The sequence below is a fragment of the Drosophila montana genome, unplaced genomic scaffold (genome assembly GCF_035044405.1).
Source record: "Drosophila montana isolate Dmon_TW-CO22-7 unplaced genomic scaffold, ASM3504440v1 contig_778_1, whole genome shotgun sequence".
Taxonomy (NCBI): Eukaryota; Metazoa; Arthropoda; class Insecta; order Diptera; family Drosophilidae; genus Drosophila; species Drosophila montana.
This window is the reverse complement of record NW_026999074.1, coordinates 113679-135495: the sequence shown is the minus strand read 5'-3', so window position 1 is coordinate 135495 and position 21817 is coordinate 113679. Positions and strand designations below refer to the sequence as shown.

Here is a 21817-nt window from a genome sequence, read left to right as displayed (position 1 = left end):
AACAAATTGTGCAGGTGACCAGGGCCTTAAATAAAAGTCTAAATTAAATCGAAAGGGATTCTGAAATATATGTTTTATTGGGGAAAATTGGAATATTTAATAAAACAAAGTTTGTTACAATAAAATAATGTAATGCGGAATAGTAAAATACACCTTCCCAAATAAGCACTTTAAATAAATAACCCAAATGGATTAAAATGGTATTAAAGACATCTCCTTGATAATATATATTTAACAAATATTTTCCTATATAATTCAATCATGTAAAGTGTGAAAAGACCTAGAACAAATATATTATGAGAGTTTTAAGGAAATACAAACCTTTATTAGAGCAGGGCTTGTGCACGCTGAATTATTAGGGAAGAAAGAACCTCAATAATTGAAATCTTTTGTTAATTAGCAATATTTTGAGATTCAAGCCTGCCAAGATAGGGGTACTCACACAGAAATGTTTTTGGTTAACAAAAAACTTTCACCCTACAACTCTCAAATGTGTCATCACAGATATGAATGCCCTTGAGTTGTGTGTCTTTGAAAAATTTGGTTAAACTAATTTGCAATTTCACAAAAGATCTTTGCCCATCAGCACCCACGCATTTATAAAATTCTTATTTTGTTATATTTAATAAAACAAAGTTTGTTACAATAAAATAATGTAATGCGGAATAGTAAAATACACCTTCCCTCCATTAAAGCAAAAATAAGTAATAGCACCAAAGCTTGATAATAATATGTTGCTGACTTTTATTGATTGCAATATTTTGCATTTTATTTGAATTGATAAAACAAGAACAACCCCTTAAACAGTTTCAATTTCACTCATAATCTTGCTTTATACCTTTAACAATGCATAAGGGTAAGCCAATAGTCGTAATGCGCATATTTATTTTAACATTAGGGAAAGAGTTCCCAGGTAACTTCAAAGATATTTACCTTTAAAATACACCTCCGTAAATTAGCTGCACGATAAGTGGACAATTGTATTGCTCAGCAATGGTGGGAAACCCCACGCGCATTTTCCAACAGCTACTAAGATTCTAATTAGTTAAGCATACCAAAACAAATGCGTGTATGGTAATTTTTAAAATCTAATGCACCACTTAAAACACCGCAGTGCAAGACTTTTATATACTGGCCACCAATAAAGGCCACATTCAATTAAATAACTACTCCCCAAAGTGTGGCACGTGCCTAACCCTCCCACAGCTTTAATTAAAAGTGACTGAAAAAGCACTCAAATTATAATCCACAAAACGCCCAAAAACGCAATCAAGTGGCGATCAAACAAACGCCACAAAACTCAATTGCTGCACCTTGTGCGACAGCCGAAGTTGCAAGCAAATCAAATACACGACGGCCACGTGACCGCCCAACGCCCCGCAGGCGGCTGCTGCTGCGCAGCACGAGACAAGTGCGTCCGCCACGCGACTGTGGCTGGCGCAAGCTTTCCACAAGTGGCCAAACCGACATCAATCAGGTGCAAAAAACGGGCAGGAGGCGGCATCGGGTCGGGTTTTGTGTGCATTTGATAATTGAGAAATGAACAGGCAATGCACACACTTGTCCGAGCAGGCTTTAGAGGTCGAGCGAGACTTTCGCCAGGCAGCAAGTGCAATATGTGTCAGGCAGTCAACATCCATCCACCACCGAGGCAACAACAACAACAACAACAAGAACGGCAGCAACACGAACCGGGCTGTGGCCTAAATTGCAAGCAGCTGCCACTCGAACCGTGGGATATTTTTCCCCTAACCAACTGAGGGCCATCGAACCTTATCCATGGGAACCACAACTGCTCGACGCTCTCAATATTTATTTTGTGCGTTCGTTATATTGAATAAGTAAAAAACAAAACAAGGGAAAGGAAGCATCGGCAATGAGGGGTGCGGACGACTGACACGATTATCCTGCACGTGTTGAGCTTGCTCCCCACTCCGCCTGATGAGCCTGCGCTGAAAGCGTGGCAGGCAAGCGTTGGGCGGCTGCTGTTTGCCACAGTTGCTGCTGCGGCTGCTGTTGCTGTTGCTTTTGCTCTGAAACTTGCAACATCAGTCAGCCGCGTGCTGTCCACATGTGTTGCCCATGTGGCACTTGTCGCTGGGTGCTGCTGCTCTTCTTTGGTTGGGTGGTGGTTGTGGTGTTTTTTGGGCGGGAAGCTGCGCTATATAAGCGCGACACTTGCCGCGCCAGCAGCACAGTTGAAATTTGCAACGCGAAGCGCTAACAACAACCGAAAGAAAATAATGTCTAAAGTGAAGAATCTAATTGCCAAAATTCTGCAGCGACGCGGCAAGTGCAACGTCAGCAGCAGCAGCGGGCACAGCAACAACAACAACATCAGCCGCTGCCAGCACTATGAGAGTCTAGAGGAGATTGCGCAAAATCAGGCCAACGAACGCATGCTGCAGCAGACGGCAATGGGCACACATCAATTGCTCTTTTGCCTGGAAACCGCAGACGGCAGCTTTTATTGGCATGCACAGTAGCAACAGCAACAACAAACAAACAACAACAAACCGGTAGATAGAAGCGGTCAATTGTATGAATGAAAATACTTCTTCAATGAAGCCATCCTATCCAGTCAGCCAGTCGGCCAGTCATGCGAAACTAGTTGCATGCAACAGATGAGCAAACGGGAAACAAGTTGCCAATGCAATCGGCCAAGCAGCCATCAACGGCAACAATGTCAACGTTGTCCCGGGCAAGGTGTTAATTAAATATTTAATTCCAACTTTATGCCAAATTTAAATACCTTGTGATATACATTTACATACTCAAAATCTATCAGAGTTTAGTTCATAGTGCCAATAATATAAATGTTGTTAACTTTTAAGCTAATAAAAATCACTTGAAAAGTAAAAAAAAAACTATGCCTTGTATTGGTTTTCAGATTGATTTTAATGCTGATATTAAGTCGCCCAAAGTTCAAGTCGATAAAAATGTGTTAGGTTTTAGCAAATGTTGTTTTATTGCAAAATTGTTTCGATAAAAACCTAGTGACTGAAATTACAGATAAAGTTGTTAATTATATTAAGTTTTTAATATTTTACAGTCTTCAAGTACCAATCAATTGTTATAAATCATATTATATTTTTATTGTTTTTTTTTATATTTCTATTAAGATTATTATTTTTATTATTATTATTATTATTATTATTATTATTATTATTATTATTATTATTATTATTATTATTACTATTATTACTATTATTATTATTATTATTATTATTATTATTATTATTATTATTATTATTATTATTATTATTATTATTATTATTATTATTATTATTATTATTATTAGTAGTATTATTATTATTATTATTTTATTACGATTATTTATTATGTTTAGTATACCATATTATTATAGTGAAATATCATTATTCAAACTTAAAGAAGCAGATGGTAATTTAATTAACTATGATCCTAGTGCCTAATGAATTATAGGACATTCTCAAATGCATCGCAGGACTCTTCAACAATTCCAACAACAGATGAATTCTCAAAGCTTGAATTCGTATAGGGTCGATAATAACATCCTGTCTCCAGAAACTTTGCAATTCAATAAACTGCATAACTGCATACCAGTTACACACGCAGTTCAGTTCAGCGACCCTTTGACACCCCACACTCCCCTCTTTACAACCTTCTAGCCTGTCATTTTACGTGTGTCTGTCGCGCGTTATTACGCGGTTCAAGCATGCACACACATACAATTACACAGCCACAGCAACGACAGCAATAAGAACACCAACAACAAGAGCCACAATGATGGAAGGGCATTGCATTGACAATATGCGAAGCAACCCCCAACCCCGTTGTGTGCCCAAATGTGCCCCTGTTGAGATCGACGATCCGTTCGCCATGTGCAGTTGAAAAAATGTTCTCACACTCTCGAAAGATTGTAACGGCTTGCTGTTCAGCACACTCTCAGCACGCCATGCTCATCATGGCTTGTCATCTCATCCCCCTGCGCTCAATGTGATTGTCTCCCTCTCGCCGTTGATCGGCTGCTCGCACTTCCTGCCCGTGGCCAAACTGGCCACGTATATTGTTTATATAGTTAACGAATGCGATACATTTAATCTTTAGTGTGTGTCAATTTGCTGTACAGTCATTTAGCTTGCATGCCCCGCACATCGTCCCTATCCTAAATGCTCGTTACCCGATTCCTGGTCGGTCCCCGGTCCCACGACGTGCCCAGGCATGCCACTTAGCGTGGCCCAAGTGTACAACAGAAGCTACAATTCAGCATTCATAATTGACAACAAGAACAACAACCACAACGGCGACGGCAACAACAGCAAAGAGGAACCTCTGGGCCACGTCGGGCAAGAAAAAAATAAAAGGCAGGTGGTAGTTTTTTCGGCAGTACTGTCCACACTACTCGCCATGACTCGATCTTAGGCACGGTCAGATTTACCGTGGGACAAGTCTATAAATATTTTGGTAAAAAATTAATGTCCAGCAAAATTGAAAATTTAATAAATATAAAAATTAGAATAATTTATCAATAAATGGAATGTGCTCACAAATATTGCTTGAGGTCGAGTTTTCTTTACTTTCTTAAATCTTTTCCACCACATTCCTCTGGTTCTGCTTACCTGTCTTCCACTTCGATCTAAAATTCCTTTTTCTTATACTTCTCACACTCATCAGCGAAACCTGCAAATAAACGTAAATATCTGCTCACATCTATTTATTAAGAAATTTCCTAGACGGTGTCAATTTTAAAATACACCACGACCTTGCAACATCACCTTACCCCGCGTCACCATTCGCAATATTTCCAAGACTTCATTCACACAGTCAGTACCGAAATCCCTTAAACTAACCGTGTCAAGTACAAAACATGCCACGTTATTCTACAACAGATTTTCCATATTCTACCTTACCATACCAAATGTTTCTCAAACTTCATTCCCACGCACAGGCACTATCAGGAATCCTGAAACTAACCGTATCAAGTTAAAGCACACCACGTAAAATCCACAACAGATATTTACCTAGACTCTAGAATTTCACACATCAAGAACAAGAAACATGTTTTGGAAAATCCTGCGAATTCATTCAATTAAACTTTATACAAAATTTCCACATGTGCTTTGCCCACTGTGCAATGTGCATAAGGGCTCAACTCGGGGACTCGGTCTCTCTCTCTCTCTCTCTTTAGCTCTCACTCTCTCACCCTACACGGCCGGCCGATTATAACTTATAACACCAACGAGCGAGAAAAATCTTGTGGGAAACTTGAGGGCAAAGTGTTTCCCACGATTCGAACGTCAATGTAAAAGAAAACAGAGAAGAGCTAAAAGCAGCAATAACAACAGCAAGCTGAACATGTGCAACAACCACCACCACCACCAACACACAGACGCACCATCAGCTTCATCCCCTGCCAAGACAGAAACTTGTTTGCCGAGCGAACAAGAGAAAAACCAACCACCAACAGCGAGCGAGGATCGTTGCAAGGCACAGACGCAGACGCAACGAAGGCCGAGAGCCGAGAGCCCAGAGCCGAATAGCCGACTCGATCCGAGCGACCCAATGACTGAGTAATTTGCTCGGCAGGTGGTGTTGTTGTTGTTGCTATTATTGCTGTAGTTGCTGCTGCGCCTCAGCTCTCTGCTGCCAGCTCTCTGGGTGCGTGCGCTGAGCACGAGACGCAGTCGATGTCGACGTCAACGTCGAAGTCGGCACGTGTAGCTATAAAAGCAGCGGTAACTGGAGACGACAGCAACATTCTCAACGCAAACGTCGTGAAGTACACACGCATCCAAGTAACCAGTACAAGTACATCTCTTCTTACATCACAAACAACAACCATGGCCACCAAATACGAGTTATCAAAGACCTATCAGTACCGCAAAGTGATGAAGCCGCTACTGGAGCGCAAGCGTCGCGCACGCATCAACAAGTGCCTGGATGATCTTAAGGATCTGATGGCCGAGTGCGTGGCACAAACTAGCGAAGCAAAATTCGAGAAGGCCGACATCTTGGAGGTGACCGTGCAATACTTGCGCAAGCTGAAGCAAACCAAGTCCGCCAATGCCAGTGCATCCGCAACGGAGCATAGTTTTCGCGCCGGCTACATTCGTGCCGCCAATGAAGTTTCCCGTGCGTTGGCTGCACTACCCAAAATAGATGTCGCCTTTGGCACCACACTGATGACACATCTCGGCATGCGTTTGAATCAGCTGGAACAGCCCGTGGAGCAGCCAATGGCACTGCATGCACCCCTGAGCATCAACTGCGGCTCTGCCCACTCCAGCAGCAGCAGCCGCGACGCCTACAGTCCCGTCTCCAGCGGCTATGCCAGTGACAGTGATTTTAGCTCCGGCTCATCCACGCCCATCGCCGCTCAATCTTTGCTGCAGATCAGCAACACCGACAGCGTCTGGCGTCCGTGGTAATTGATGGCGCCGGGCAGTCGTCGGGACACGCAAGCAATTCAACTGTAGCTTTACAATGCTTTACAATGATCTTCATTTTGTCTCCAATTAAGTGTTACGCAGTTTTGTAAGTTAGGTCTGTGATAGGGCACGTTTTATTGACTCCATTATAACAATTAGCAAGAAGTCTGTTAGCCAATATAAATGTTTTTAGTTTAAGAAAAATATATGAAAACACAAATATAAACAACAAATATGCAAACCAAACTTTTATTTTGAATTGCTGAAGCCAGTTATTTATTTCAGTTACGCAACTTCCAATCAGAATGATTGTTCTATAACTGTTACTCATGAAGAGCTAATTTTCCAACAGGTAAAATTTTCAAATGAATTAAATGTAAGGTGATTATAAGCCGAAAATTATATTTAAAAAGGATTATTTTGTATTATTTTTTATTATTTTTTTTAAAATTTAACTCTTTTATTTTCTTTGATATTTTATATAAAACAATTTAAGTATTTACCTAATACATTTTGAGCTAGAAATACAATTGTTTTGATTCGTTAACCCTGTACTCTTAAAATGAAAGGTTTACTAGTTTTAATAAAAGTCAAAAGACATCTTCACAAATTAAAAAAAAAAAATTCTAGACAGTTTTCGCTGCAGTCAATTTATTATATTTATTTTTTTATTTTATTTATATTATCAATTTATTTGAAATTGGAGTTATAAACACTGATATTATTATGTATTATTGAACTATGATCTGTCCTTTCTTAGAGAAACTATAATTAATGTATTATTCCGATTTAATATAAATTTTGGATATCACTGGTTATAATATGGCATACTAAGCCAAGGATTTCAACCCAGATCCTCGTTCAGTGATTTAATCACTTTAACATCTCACCTCATTTGCCGTTCTACAACGAACTAAAAATAAAATGTGATTAATTATAGAATTTTCTATCGAATATAATAGAGAATAACTCCTAGTCTCTATCAAATATTTTTGGCCAAATTTTGTAAACAACTTCAGCGATATATTATTATTATTTTTTTAGGTAAATAATCTCAACGTTATATATTAATATTATACAAATTTCTATCTTATTTACGACCACATTTTTTAAATTTATTGTTAAGCTTCTGAAACAAATTACATATTCTTATCAGATTTATAAATCTTTCAGCGAAATAACCCTTTGAAAAAGCTCGTCTTAAGTAATTAGTTTCCCAATAGGAAATCTGAAAATCAGAATCTAACTAACTAAATACTATCTAATATACATTTTGATTCCAACCACACGTGCTACAAAGAAATATGTACCCTTTTAACTAACACGGACACTTAATGATTGTTAACCTATAGTAAAATGTTTTGGTATCTAACGCTCACTTAATACCCAATTAATTATCAATTTATCAATTAGCTGCCACAAAGAACAGCAACAAAAACAACGAGAAATTGATCAATTATTAATGATAAGTGTTAAATACGTACTGCATACCTGATGTCAGGGGGTTGCAATTAAGCCCCCGATCACCCAGCGATCACCCCAGCTAAACCATGCGTCGCCAGATCAGACCACACTTTCAGCGTCCGCCGGACCTGGTAGCCCAAGCCATAGGCCAAAGCCAAACGAAGCCAATATGCCACACTAATTGTGTCCAATAAACACTCAGCGGGCAATGGGAATGAGGAACAGGGATCGGGGCAGAGACCGCATTATGCCATCATCATCTGCATACATTGATGAAACAATAAGCAAAAGATGGCACGGCAGGATAACAATGAGAACGGGAACGACCCACGCACACGCACAGGATGAGGCAGTGAAGTATGCATTAAGGATAATAACACCGGCCTAAAGAGCAACTACAGCAGCAGCAGCAGCAGCAAGAACGGCAGCAACAACAACAACAACAACTGCATGGCGATGCCCAAAACAGCGACAGCTGCAAAATTTGTGCTCTGATCCTTTAAAAAAGCGAAGCATGTGGCCAAAAGGAAAACAAACGAGAAAAAATTGTGTGAGAAACTTACTTTCAGGTCGGTTCCCACGCCACGAGCCACAAGGATTGCCGATTGTCCTCCATGCCAGCCGCACATTGCAGCTGTTCCACTGTTCAACGCCTGATGACGCCTGCGCGTCAGAGGGAGAGCCCTGCCATTGCATGCCACGGGCATGCGCGTGCGAGTGAGACGGGGCGCGCTCATGCGTGGCAGTGGCCGAGGGTGGATTCTGAACTTGGGACTGGCTATAAAAGCGACGCAGTGGCAGCCAAAGGGCATCATTCACGATACAGCCAGCAACAAGGCAACTACGAGCAATTCTGCATCGCCTGTGCGCACTTGAAATTTATAAAATTTACGTAAAAATGGAATACACCAGCAAAACACAGATCTACCAGAAGGTGAAAAAACCGCTGCTGGAGCGTCAGCGCCGAGCACGCATCAACAAGTGCCTGGACACGCTTAAGACACTTGTCGCCGAGCTGCGCGGCGATGATGGCATTCTGCGCATGGATAAGGCCGAGATGCTTGAATCCGCTGTGGTATTCATGCGCCAGCAAAAGATGGGCAAATCAGAAACAACAACACCAGCGTCACCAGCGATGCCATTAGAGAGCTTCCGAAACGGCTACATGAATGCAGTCAATGAGGTGTCACGTGTTATGGCATCCACACCTGGCATGAGCGTGGACCTTGGCAAATCGGTAATGACGCATCTGGGCCGCGTCTACAAGAATCTACAGCAGTTTCATGAGGCGCAAACAATGTCCGAATCGGAGGCGACAACCGAACTGAGTATGAACTGCAACTCCGCGCCGCTCAGCCCCGCCTCATCAGGCTATCACAGTGATTGCGAGAGTCCTGCACCATCGCCGATGCCAGTGGAGGGCGAGAAACTGTGGCGCCCCTGGTAAGGCATCCGCCAAAAGGCAGCTACTTAAAAGAAGACAAAAGGCAACGCAACTGTGATAACCAACTGTGATGGGAACAAAACAATTAGCTAAAGCAAAACAATTAAATAAATGCAATTAAGAAACATAAACATATTATATGACTTTTGATTAATAGGGGTTGGGCAACCGCAGGGTGACTTTCACTTTAAGCCTTATGTAGTGAAATAAGAGAAATTTTATTTAAATAGAACGATGATGCATATATGATATTAATGTGAAGATATATGTTTTATATTATAGTAAAGGAAATTGCGTCTATGCATTTGACCTCGAATAACAAATCCCTGATAATCATCGGAATGACCGGATTCAAAAGGTCCTGCACTTCATATTTTCCCTTGATAATTGTCGCCTTGATGAAGTTATTTACAAGCTATTCTCTTTTTTTCTATGTTAGAATTTATTTAAAGATAATTTTCAAAATATTTTAAATGTACCCAAATTTATTTATGGCTTTAATTTTATGACAAATATGTGTAAAATTTGCCTATACATTTTTATATATTTGTTTGGTTGTTTTAATAGATCAGTTATTTATTTATTTAAAATATATTTAATCACATGCTAATTACCTTACACTGATTTTTAAATTTCGATTGCGATTGATAGGGCAATCGTTGTTCGTGTTCTACAATGTTGCATTTTGATAGCATTGACGCACCAACAAATTCGATAAATCAAAGTGGCCAGTCGATAAATTGTGGCGGCCATTCGATACATATAAATAATAAAGTGATGAGATATATCTAGCGATATATCGTCGGCTTTTTATTTTTTCCACGCATTAAAATTACTTTTGCGGTTTAAAAACAAATCAGCAGCGAAGTTTATCAACTTTCATAAGTAATTGTGCAGTGCGTGCGATATAAAACATTGTCGGATAGCAATTAAATGCGGCTTTAAATCTAACTGCAAAATAGACGGCTAAAGCAGATGCGAAAAATTAGAGACGAGAACGAGAACGCCACACAACACATACACGACGCGCAGGCTGGCTGTCAGACGTAGCGAGTCGGTCGGTCGGTCGGTTGAAGAGGCCAGTTTTTACAGGCAAAATCCGAGTAAAAAATTACGTTTTTTTGCACTGAAAAAGTCGGCTCGTGCAAATATCAGTGCAGTGTATGTGTACGCACACAAAGTGGCAATAAAATGTGCAATTGTACGGAAAGCTAAACACCCAAATGTAAATTGGTACTGCCAACTACTCCGTTTTTTAATTGCTTTTGTTTATTTTTTGTTGGGCCAATTTTTCTTTTGCGCTGCGCTCGTGTGTGCGCGTGTGTTTGTGTGTATGAGTTTTGCCACTCGTCCGTTTAGGGTGCGCGCGCGTGTATAAGTCTGTCTGTCTGTTTGCATGTATGTGTGAGTGGTCAACTCGCTGTCGCAAGTAGTGTTGCTTGGAAATGTAAATTTCTGTTGGGTTTTTCCTTTGTTTGTATATAAAATATTTTGGTCGATTGCTGCAATGTCTCAAAGTGCATAAAGGCAGGATTCGCTACATTAGAATACAACAAGGTGTCTTGTAGTGTCTTGTGCTCCTGCCTAGTGGCAATATTTTTGCTCCGGTTGAAGGTGGCAACCCTGAGTAATTGCAGTCTATCTGTATGTGTATTGCACGGGGTACATTTGTTTGTACAGAGCGAGCGGGCAGCGTGCATTGCTTTTGCAAAAATTACATGCCACAATAATGTGGAAATAGTTTAGTAAGAACGTCCCATGCTTCCTCAAAAGTGAACAATCAATTTTTACCTTATGCCGCATGCTTATTTTTTGCGTAACAATTTGCCCAGGCACATGCAACTGTGCGTTTGATTTTTTCGGCGGTAAACACTCACACTCATACCCTCATACGTGCGTAGTCCTCTTAATGTGTGTGTGTGTATGTGCTCACTCGTTGTTGCTGGCATGGCTGCCATTGCTGAGATGCTCAAAAATACGTGAGCGCGCTTGTGTTAGTGTGTGTGTATGTGCGTGAGATTCTACGTATCGAAAAAAAATGGTGCAAAATAACGACCAATAACTAAGAAACGTAAAATTCCATTTGCAGGATATCCGCAAAACGCTACACAATATGGAAACGCAGGAGTTGAACTAATCCTAAAATCACAACAAAAGCAAATAAACGCTTGCAAAATTATATACATGCTCCGGTATTAGTGCTGCTAATTTCGGCAGAGGAGAGTTCAATCTCAGGGTGCCAGCAGCAGCGGGCAGCGGCGTGCTGCCAACAGGAAGAGGAAGCATAAGCAATTCGCTCAACCGCAGGCTACGAAGAAAATATATATTAAAAAAAATTACGGTACAAAAAACTACAACTGTTATTTGTTGTTTTTCCCTTCGTCCCTGGTTGAGCAACAATTTAGCAGCAATTACAACAAGAACAGCAACACAACAATGTATCCCGCACCGGTGCGTCACCCCGCCGCCGGGGTAAGTATACAGAGTGCACTGGGACCCTATCAAGTGTTTTGCTAATTGTGTTTCGCCCCCATGTCCGTCTTCAATACGTACAGGGACCACCACCTCAGGGTCCAATCAAATTTACCATTGCCGATACACTGGAGCGCATCAAGGAGGAGTTTAATTTTCTGCAGGCACAATATCACAGGCAAGTATCTACGACACATCGTTACCCAATAGGAAACCCAACCGAACAGCTCAAAGATAGGCTTATATGATAATGAAAATTCCATAATTATTTTTCCGATGCATAGTATTACTTTCAAATTTATGTAATAATTTCGCATGGCCGCTCTATTTACACTGTTTAGAAACATTTGGATAATATTTTTCTAAATTAATATATTTATACAGGGCAAATAAAGTGATGTCATGAAAACGTCCGTTCTTTTTTCATGCATCTGCATGGTAGGTAGTTTTTAGTTTTTGAACAATTCACGGGCTAAAAGTCTCAAGAAACTGTTGTCTAACGAACATTCTACACTAAAATAGAATAAAGAATTTCCGATTTCGAATTCTTTTAAATATATAACAACAAAAAAAAAAAGAATTGAATTCTGTAGTTTTTCATGCTTACATTCTCTGCTGGGCTGCTTTTCAGTCTCGCATGTCTTTGGCTGTGTAAACCGGTTTGCCAGGCAACGAGCCATATGCGTTGCTGGTCATAGGATTTTATAGCCGGCGCGACGACGGAAGCGTTGCCCGAGATTTCTTTCAACTAAACTAATTTGGCCTTTTGATTATTTTTCCTGTGAATTTCAGCATCAAATTGGAGTGCGAGAAGCTGGCAAACGAAAAGACCGAAATGCAGCGCCATTATGTTATGGTAAAAATAGTTATTAATGATCAACTTTCAATTTCAGTATGTTTTCTAATCCTTTTCTCCCACACATTTCCACGCAGTACTATGAAATGTCCTATGGCCTTAATGTGGAAATGCACAAGCAAACGGAAATCGCCAAGCGTCTAAACACACTGATCAACCAGCTACTTCCATTCCTACAGGCCGATCATCAGCAACAAGTGCTGCAAGCTGTAGAGCGTGCGAAGCAGGTCACAATGCAGGAACTCAATCTGATCATTGGGGTAAGTGGACGTTCTTCCATGGTCACCAAGTTGCGTGCCCGAAACAGTTAAGCTACGTTATAGCGAACAAATTGTATATACATTTCGTTTTCGTAAGACTTCTTACCTTATTCACAACATAGAACTCGACATATAGAACTTAAAAATTTGTAGAAAAATGAGCCTGTTTTCAAAATTGGAATTCTTTACTAAAATTGAGATCATTTTTATGCAAAAAATGACCCACAAAATTTAACAAATAAAAAGACGCCATTTGCTGTTTATAAAGAACCTGTGCATTAAAACACTTCCAATTTTTTAGGTTTCAGTTTTATTTGTTTTGGTCGTGTGTACAGTGGTCGCTCGCAAATCAGAACTTATCGTCAGAACTCATTCAGAGAAACTACTAACTGATATCCAATATTTACAGTCCCAATCTTATTTCTAACTTTTTATGATAACTGGACTTAGAAACGAAAAGACAGCAAGTAATTTGGAAGCAATCAAAAATGTCAAATTAAAATTTGTATTACGCAAAATATAAAAGTTTCCAAACATCTACTTTTATTTACCATTAACATACATGGAAATATGTAAAAATGTGAATGCGTGTGTATGTTTGCATGTGTTTGTCAGTATACTATTTTTAAAATTAAACTATGACCAATGTTAGACTTAAAATTAGAATCTTATTTTCATGGACACTATTTCATAAAAAATGTATTTCCATTTTTGACCGATTTTCAACTTGCGAGTGAACCCAGTATTGATTTGACCTCCATTTGGGGCTGAGATGTTTATTTTCTTTCTGTTATTTGTTCGATGACCCGTTCATTTATTTAACTTTCAATTAAGATTTTTGTATATTCAAAGCACAATCTACAATTTTTAACGACAATCTTCATATGTAAATATAATATACTGAAAAAAATTCTAGGAACATTCATACTTTTAAAAAAAATAGCCTTTTTAGCTGGGAATTTTTACCAACAACCGTGATTCACTTGAACAAAAGTATACTGCACATTAATTTTATAGTTTAACGAATTTTTTGACCAACTTGTTTTTTTTTTATAATATTGAAACAATCTACGATCAATACAAAATGGCTTTGACATAATTTTGAAAACGATGTGTATGTGCGTACAATATGCGTGTGTCTATAGCAGCATCAGCAGCAACATGGAATACATCAACTTTTAGTAAGTTTTTATTATTTTGTTTCTTTGCCGTTTGCGTTCGTTCGTTTGTTGGTTGTTTGCTTGTTGCATTATTTCTGGCTCGCCTCTCCACAAGGTGCCTTTCATTTTGTTATTATTATTATTTTTTTGATGTTAATATTGCGTCAGTTCTAAGCCGCCGCTTGTTTTTCTACTTTTCGATGTTGTTGGTGTTGTCTGCACACACGCGCACAGCTGCATCAAAATAGCTTTTGTTACGTCCCAAAGCCAAATAACAGAAAATTTCAAGCTCATGCACTTAAATCAGCATTTATCTACTAACTAACTGCCTGCGGCTTTCCAATTGCAGCAACAAATACATGCACAACAGGTGCCAGGCGGGCCGCCACAACCGATGGGCGCACTAAATCCGTTTGGTGCATTGGGTGCCACGATGGGCTTGCCACATGGGCCACAGGGCTTGCTTAAAGCGCCGCCTGACCATCAAAGGCCGGATATAAAGCCGATGGGCTTAGAGGGACCAGCGGGCGCTGAAGAGCGCTTGGTAAGCAACGTCAACTAAAAGCCTATAATATCAAATTCTTATCAAATAATTGTTCTTTTGCAGCGCAATTCGGTTTCACCAGCGGATCGTGAGAAATATCGTACGCGCTCGCCACTGGATATTGAGAACGACTCGAAACGTCGGAAAGATGAAAAACTGCAAGTGAGTATCGTTTTATAGTAAACGCATATATCATTTAGTATGCTCGACTCATTGTGTCATCAGCAGTTGCTGCCTCTCAACTCACCAAATAAAAAAAAAATCATATTATAATATATAGTAGCGTACCTCATACGTAGTTGTTGTCTATTCTAATCCTCTGTAACTTCATGCGCTTCATAAAATCGAAATGAAAATCAATATATTATAATTATATTTGTAGCGTAGTGCAATAAACAACTAAATTGCTATTTGTGTTGTTGTTATTGCTATCGTTGTACGAATTTTGTTTTATTGTTTGTTTGTTTTTTTCAAAATTATTTGCAGGACGATGAAGGCGAGAAAAGCGATCAAGATTTAGTCGTAGATGTTGCAAATGAAATGGTGAGTTGAGTGTCGGCCCTGATATTCATGCAACAAACTCCTCAAAAATGAATTAACAAAATTACATACCTCAAAACACTCGAAATTTAACTCTCATTTCAATGTCCCTTGCAGGAATCCCACTCACCACGCCCAAACGGCGAACATGTGTCAATGGAGGTGCGCGATCGTGAGAGCTTAAATGGCGAGCGTCTGGACAAACCGGGGGGCAGTGGCATTAAACAGGAGCGACCGCCTTCGCGTTCAGGCTCCAGTTCGTCGCGTTCCACACCCAGCCTCAAGACAAAAGATGTAAGGCAAATATTCAAAACTGTTAAGAATTCGGCTTTGAAATATTGATTGTCACTTACGGGTAGACATTTCTATATCTATAATCTGACCATGTAGCAGACATTTCAATGGTTTATACAATTTGAATTGTAAAATAATGTTTTAGATCAAAAATCATGGTTAGCGGGTCAGAGGGTGAAAATGTACCTAAATATTAAACTAATTGTATTTTTTACAATTTATTTTTTTGACTACTAATAGATGGATAAGCCGGGCACACCGGGCGCGAAGGCACGCACACCGACACCAAACGCTGCAGCACCATCTCAGGGCGCAAATCCTAAACAAATGATGCAACAAGGTGGCCCACCGCCGGCTGGCTATCCAGCGTCACCGTATCAGCGACCGGCGGATCCCTATCAGCGTCCACCATCGGATCCCGCCTATGGACGACCGCCGTTGCCGTACGATCCGCATGCGCATGTACGAACAAACGGCATTCCACATCCCTCGGCACTAACGGGTGGAAAGCCGTAAGTGCACCATAAATGATATCCGCTCAAAAATTAGTACTTATATTTATTTTATTTGGGAATAGTGCATACTCTTTCCATATGAACGGCGAGGGTAGCTTGCAGCCAGTGCCATTTCCGCCGGACGCGCTGGTGGGCGTTGGCATACCAAGACATGCGCGACAAATAAATACGTTATCGCATGGCGAGGTCGTCTGTGCGGTGACTATTTCAAATCCTACAAAATACGTTTATACTGGCGGCAAGGGCTGCGTCAAGGTGTGGGACATCTCTCAGCCGGGCAATAAGAATCCCGTCAGCCAGCTGGATTGCCTGCAGCGCGATAATTATATACGATCGGTGAAACTGCTGCCGGATGGACGCACACTAATTGTCGGTGGCGAGGCATCGAATCTATCGATATGGGATTTGGCCAGTCCAACGCCACGCATCAAGGCCGAGCTAACCTCAGCGGCGCCTGCCTGTTATGCACTCGCCATCAGTCCCGATTCGAAGGTGTGCTTCTCGTGCTGCAGCGATGGCAACATCGCTGTCTGGGATCTGCACAATGAGATACTGGTGCGTCAGTTCCAGGGTCACACGGACGGTGCCTCATGCATTGACATCAGTCCGGATGGCTCAAGATTATGGACCGGCGGCTTGGACAATACGGTGCGCTCGTGGGATCTACGCGAAGGTCGCCAGCTGCAGCAGCACGATTTCAGTTCTCAAATATTCTCACTTGGCTACTGTCCCACAGGTTAGTATGCACTTTATTTATGCTTATAAAACACATACTATTTTATGGTTCCTTCTCTTACAAAAGGTGACTGGCTGGCCGTGGGCATGGAGAATTCACATGTGGAAGTATTGCATGCATCGAAACCAGACAAGTATCAGCTGCATTTGCACGAGAGCTGCGTTCTGTCGTTGCGATTTGCCACCTGCGGCAAATGGTTCGTTTCCACCGGCAAAGACAACCTGCTTAACGCATGGCGAACACCATACGGTGCCAGTATATTCCAGGTGAGGGATCTACCCTAGATCTTAAATAATCTATACTCCCTATGTCCCATACCAAATATGCAAAATCAGGGTCAACTATATAGTTAAGTTGATTTGTCTGTGTGAAAGCTGCTATGCTTTCTTTAATATGATAATTGATATGAGTTAGGCTGATTCATATATTTATAATAGAAACCAAAAGTCATCCCATGTTAGGTTTAAATTCAACGATTCCAATAGAGAGAAACATCCAACGTACATTTTTTGCTACAATTCCTAATAGGTTGTATCTTTAAAAACCTACATACATTTCATAGAAGATGCAAAACAATAACAAAATAAAAAAATTTTTTATATTGTAGTCACCTAGAAATAGTTTAAACTGATACACCCAATATCACCCAATAGATACACCCAGATTAAAAGTGCTTTAAAATGTTTAAAGAGATAATTAATAAAAGAACAAAATAAGAAATATAAAAATAGAAGGTAAATATATTTTATAAGGTATCTCTTACCGGCTCCTATTATTATAAAGAATTCTCTATTTTAAAACCCTAGTCATTCACACTTGACAAAACACCAATTGGCACATCTGTCTATATATATGTATATTATTCATTAATTTGTATTTGCTAATTATTTATTTTTGTTGTTTATATCGCTTGCAGTCGAAGGAAACATCATCCGTACTTAGCTGCGACATATCAACTGACGACAAATATATTGTGACGGGTTCGGGCGATAAAAAGGCTACTGTCTATGAAGTTATTTATTAAAAAAACAAAAAGAAGAACACCAGAGAGGGACTCCACACTTTTCATTTTGTAATAATCGCATATAGGTTTTTATTACAACTACAAAAAAATAATAAAAATGAATAACACATTGTTCGAAAGCATGCTAATAACAACAAGCAAACAAACAAACAACAACAACAGCAGCAGCAAAAACAAAGCAGTGGCAGCAGCACAATGCATGAGAGCGAAGTAAAAATTCTATAATATAAATAAAACAAAACAAAAAGAAAGAAAAACTAAAAAAAAAAATTAAGCGTACTTGTAGCTACTAAGCCTAGGCTAAGTCCAATAAAAAGTTGAACACAAATTGCAAAGTAAAAACCTAAAATAATAATAATAATGAAAAATAGAGAGCAGAAAACTAAAAAAAAAAAACATGAAAAAGAGTAATAACAGTCGGCGATACCTACTACGCTCATCAAAAGAATTAAGTGCTGGGTCCTTTTCAATTGTGGACCCAGCATGGATTAGTCATTGCTGGAGCGTTGAGATTATGCATACCAGATGAGAACACGATGTCAGAAATGTGAGTGCTTTTAGTTTGTCTATGTGTTTATACGAATGTCGGCAGCGAAGTTTTTTGTGAACAAAATCGAACGTAAATCAATGATTGCGAATGCAAAGCAAAGTTATAAGTTTTTAATTTGTCAATTTGTTTAAATTAGTGACTGCTACCCTGCTACCAGAGTGTACTGTACCAACCCACACTTCACTTCCTCTTCGCACACGAAACACATTTGCATGCAGAAAAAGTATATATATATATAAATATAAATGAATATAATTAGTAAGCAGTTTAGTTAAGAATTTTACATTATAAATAAACACAACAATAACAACAAAACGAAGCAGGCGCCGCCGCATCAGCACTTCCACACATACACACCCCACACCCACCCACACTTCGCACACACATCAATAGCCGGGGGCGCCAAAGCGGCCAGCTTTTGCTTGTATGTAATTTTGAAAAAAATTAATAAATCCTTTGTCAAAATCCAAACATTTGTAAAATCCTGTTTTGTGCAGCTAAAAAAAAAAACAAGAAAACAAAAACAAAAAATAATAATTAAACAAACAAATAATAAAAAGTAACTTGTTTACACATTAGTTTATATAGAAATGAATCGGATATATATATAAATATATATTATATAGAATTGTGGGCACATCTCGCGCCCAGCGAAAATTGTAATAAGCAAAACAGAGAATATAGTGCAGCACACGCTTCAATTTTTAATTTTACAAATATTATTATTATTGTGGTTATATATGTATATAATTATATTATAAATAATTGAAGCAAAACGAAAAAGAAAAATAAAAAATTATATATGTAATCAAAGGTAAAGTTAAACTACTCTTTAAAAGACATCGGTCGTATAGACGCTGCGCTGCCGCGGCACTGGAGCCCCATGCTGGCGTGAAAGCTTCGTGTGCAGCTCCCTTAGTGTCTCACACTGGCGACCCGATGTCTTGCGGAACTTTTCAATGGCAATCGGCAGCAGATTGTCCACCAGAAAGATTTTGTTCTTTATAACAAAGTTGGGCTATGAATTAAGAGTTTAGTTATTACAAAGTATTAAGCTGGTCGTTTGTCAACCTACATCCATTGCCATGTCGCTAGGAGGCTTTAATGCATGCTGTGCCAAAAAAAGATCACGCAGCAACTTCTCCAGACTCGGCAGCAGTGTTTCGCCTTTGGCCAGGCAGCCGCAGTGCTCGGTCAGCTGGAGGAATTGTCGTATAAAGACAACTGTGGATTGTGTTAAATTTAGCCATGTATCGCCTGTGGTCTGGGGCCGCACATCAATGCCCAGCGCATCCAACTCCAGCAGCAATCGCTTTAAATTCGATTTCGTTTGCAAATTGTACGGCTGCCAGCTCTCCTCGGTGCGACCCACCGCGTCCAACAGGCGCTGCTTGCACTCTTCAATAAGCGACTCCAGCGTTGTGCGCAACAGACCCTCTAAATGGTAACTTATGTCCAGACCAATCTCTGTTAGCTTCGTAGCAGGCTTGCGCACGCGCTCTACACACTTGGCCACTGCCTCCAGGGATGTGCCTTTAGTTAGATAGTGTTTGATCAGCTGGCTCGCAAAGTACTGCAGCTCCGCGTTGCACCAGACAACGAGAGCTATAAAAAAGTAAGCAGTAGGGCGTTAGTTGAATCTTGGATGGAATCTCTCCTAATAGATTGTAACTCACCGCTAACACACGCAGGCTGCTGTTCAAAGGCGCTGAGAAAATCACATGCTACCTGAGTCAGGTCGCAAAAGAAAAGCTCCGAGATTTCTGCATTATTGCGACGTGCTTCGCGTTGCGCCACACGCAGACTAACCGTGCATACCTTTAGCAATGTGGCACTGGCCTGTCGGGAACGACCCATTTCAACGAGAATCTTCAGGGGTCGTCGGGCTGAGCGCAGTGCAATTTGTAAATTGCGATTGTGACTGTTGGACAACTCTTGGAGCAGCACATTGGTCAGCTTTTGCTCCTGCTGTTTAAGCTTGGCCTCAATGTTGTCCGCCTGTAGCAACTTCTTTTTGTTTTCGGCCAGGTGCAGAAACTCCTGCGTGCGCTTAATCAGCGACTGCGCGTCCTCGAAATGACGTTGCGCCACAAGCGTTTGAATTTCCTCGCTGGCTGTGCTTAGCCATTCGGGCGTTTCATCCTCCAGAGATTTTGGCTGCATGTCTGTGGGACTTTCTTCAGGCAGCTTCTCGGGCGTGGCGCTTTTCGATTGGGACTGCTGTTGCTGCTTGGCGCGATTTGGTGGCTGCGGCGCTTGTCCCTTCTTTGATTTCTTTTGCTGATCAAAACGAAAAGCCTCTTCCAATTTCTCAATCCATTCGCTCTTGCCGGCAGCTGTAATGCTCTGATATATCTTGGAGCCATCAGGCGTTATGATGTTAATGGCATTCTTGACGCCATCCAGATCCTTGATATTAATGACGCCTATCTTCTTGGGATCGTATTCCGTAAGAAACTCGAGGCGTCTGCGAAAAAGATGTTATAAATATTATATGAGAAGTGTTGAGGATTATATATTAAGCTGACATACTTGTCATGCTTCACTTTGCACACGATGAGCACATCATTGAACAGGAAGAAGAAGACACGCTGTATGGGCCGGTAGTCATTACCATCCAGTTCGATGAGTGCGCCCTCGTTTAGGAACGTTTTGCCCTCGAGATTTCCATTAAAACCCTGCACCATTTCCTTAACAGCGCGTGTGGCATGACTGTTCTCCACGTCCCCAGTGGCTGCACTGTTCTCCGCCTCGATACTGTCCGCTTTAAGGTGACTGCTCGTCTTGCCATCGGTCATGCTGGCCAAAATGTTGCGTTGCTCGATGAGTATATGCGACAGCTGATACATCTCCGACTCGAGATCTGTGAATGTTTGACATTAGCTCTGTCAAGATGGAAACTGTTTTTTTTTACGTGATATCTCCTTGGCCGTTTGTATGAACTGCATATAGTTCTTTTTGCATGTTTGCTTGAGCGTTGCCGACGTCTGCTCATTGTAGGCCTCAATTTCCTTTTTACGCTGCTGCAAATCGCTGCCGCCCACACATTCCCGTGTCAGCTCCTTGGTGTCTTAGTAAGAGAAAAGAAAAAGCTTAAGGCAAGTCAGGCTATAAAACAGCAACACCTACATTTATCCACGCTAAAATTAATATCATCGAACTCCTTCATTGTCCAGCAAAAAATTAAACACAAGACACGGAAGATTCAGCGTCTGTTGTTGTGGGCAGAACTATGAATACGTTAACGTAAGCGAAAAACGTCAACGTAAACATAACATTCATTACGTAGTGTGGTGTAATGCGTAGTATGGTGTTAACCTGCTTTGCAAATTGCAAACAATAAGAAAAATAAACAATATCACATTTTTTTAATGCACCAAGATTTTACTTGCAAACTATGTATTTTATTTGAGTTTTCAAAGCCTATTAAAAATTAATAATAATCAATGAGACTGTGTTATTTTGTTGACAGAAATTATTCATTGCTTACCACGCTGTTAACTGTGGGAGTTTTCTGTTAAATCTACAAGAAAGTCTGTTAAAAAACT

At 40.3% G+C, this 21817-nt stretch overlaps 5 protein-coding genes and 1 long non-coding RNA gene across 10 annotated transcripts; 4 read left to right on the top strand and 2 right to left on the bottom strand.

Moving 5' to 3' along the window:
* Window positions 1-2243: 2243 nt before the first annotated feature.
* Window positions 2244-2486, top strand: E(spl)m6-BFM (Enhancer of split m6, Bearded family member). The gene has a single exon (XM_064698412.1). The coding sequence runs from the start codon at window positions 2244-2246 to the stop codon at window positions 2484-2486; it is 243 nt and encodes an 80-aa protein (XP_064554482.1).
* A 3267-nt stretch (window positions 2487-5753) lies between these two features.
* E(spl)m7-HLH (Enhancer of split m7, helix-loop-helix) lies at window positions 5754-6530 on the top strand. Its single transcript, XM_064698472.1, has one exon. The coding sequence runs from the start codon at window positions 5823-5825 to the stop codon at window positions 6408-6410; it is 588 nt and encodes a 195-aa protein (XP_064554542.1). The 5' UTR covers window positions 5754-5822; the 3' UTR covers window positions 6411-6530.
* A 2204-nt stretch (window positions 6531-8734) lies between these two features.
* E(spl)m8-HLH (Enhancer of split m8, helix-loop-helix) lies at window positions 8735-9321 on the top strand. Its single transcript, XM_064698474.1, has one exon. The coding sequence runs from the start codon at window positions 8773-8775 to the stop codon at window positions 9319-9321; it is 549 nt and encodes a 182-aa protein (XP_064554544.1). The 5' UTR covers window positions 8735-8772.
* Window positions 9322-10249: 928 nt separating this feature from the next.
* Window positions 10250-18133, top strand: gro (groucho). Of its 5 annotated transcripts, none has more exons than XM_064698455.1 (14): window positions 10250-10543; window positions 11408-11790; window positions 11874-11968; window positions 12583-12646; window positions 12724-12906; window positions 14052-14087; window positions 14416-14610; window positions 14674-14772; window positions 15097-15153; window positions 15268-15444; window positions 15685-15956; window positions 16022-16695; window positions 16762-16961; window positions 17612-18133. In XM_064698455.1, exons 2-14 carry the CDS (start codon window positions 11755-11757, stop codon window positions 17717-17719), a joined length of 2196 nt encoding a protein of 731 aa, XP_064554525.1. In that variant the 5' UTR covers window positions 10250-10543; window positions 11408-11754; the 3' UTR covers window positions 17720-18133. The 5 variants fall into 5 exon arrangements, with proteins under 5 accessions (XP_064554525.1, XP_064554526.1, XP_064554524.1 ...); XM_064698456.1 differs by having other exon boundaries at window positions 10250-10551; window positions 14055-14087; XM_064698454.1 differs by having other exon boundaries at window positions 10250-10551.
* Window positions 12235-13089, bottom strand: LOC135439709 (uncharacterized). Its single transcript, XR_010438163.1, has 3 exons — window positions 13013-13089; window positions 12398-12958; window positions 12235-12337 (listed from the first exon to the last, which is right to left on the bottom strand). It is a non-coding gene; the product is annotated as an uncharacterized LOC135439709 (long non-coding RNA).
* An 815-nt stretch (window positions 18134-18948) lies between the features above and the next one.
* Exo84 (exocyst 84) lies at window positions 18949-21558 on the bottom strand. The gene is made up of 6 exons (XM_064698459.1): window positions 21399-21558; window positions 21184-21339; window positions 20802-21132; window positions 19946-20736; window positions 19345-19874; window positions 18949-19287 (listed from the first exon to the last, which is right to left on the bottom strand). The coding sequence occupies exons 1-6, from the start codon at window positions 21436-21438 to the stop codon at window positions 19102-19104; spliced, it is 2034 nt and encodes a 677-aa protein (XP_064554529.1). The 5' UTR covers window positions 21439-21558; the 3' UTR covers window positions 18949-19101.
* Window positions 21559-21817: the final 259 nt, after the last annotated feature.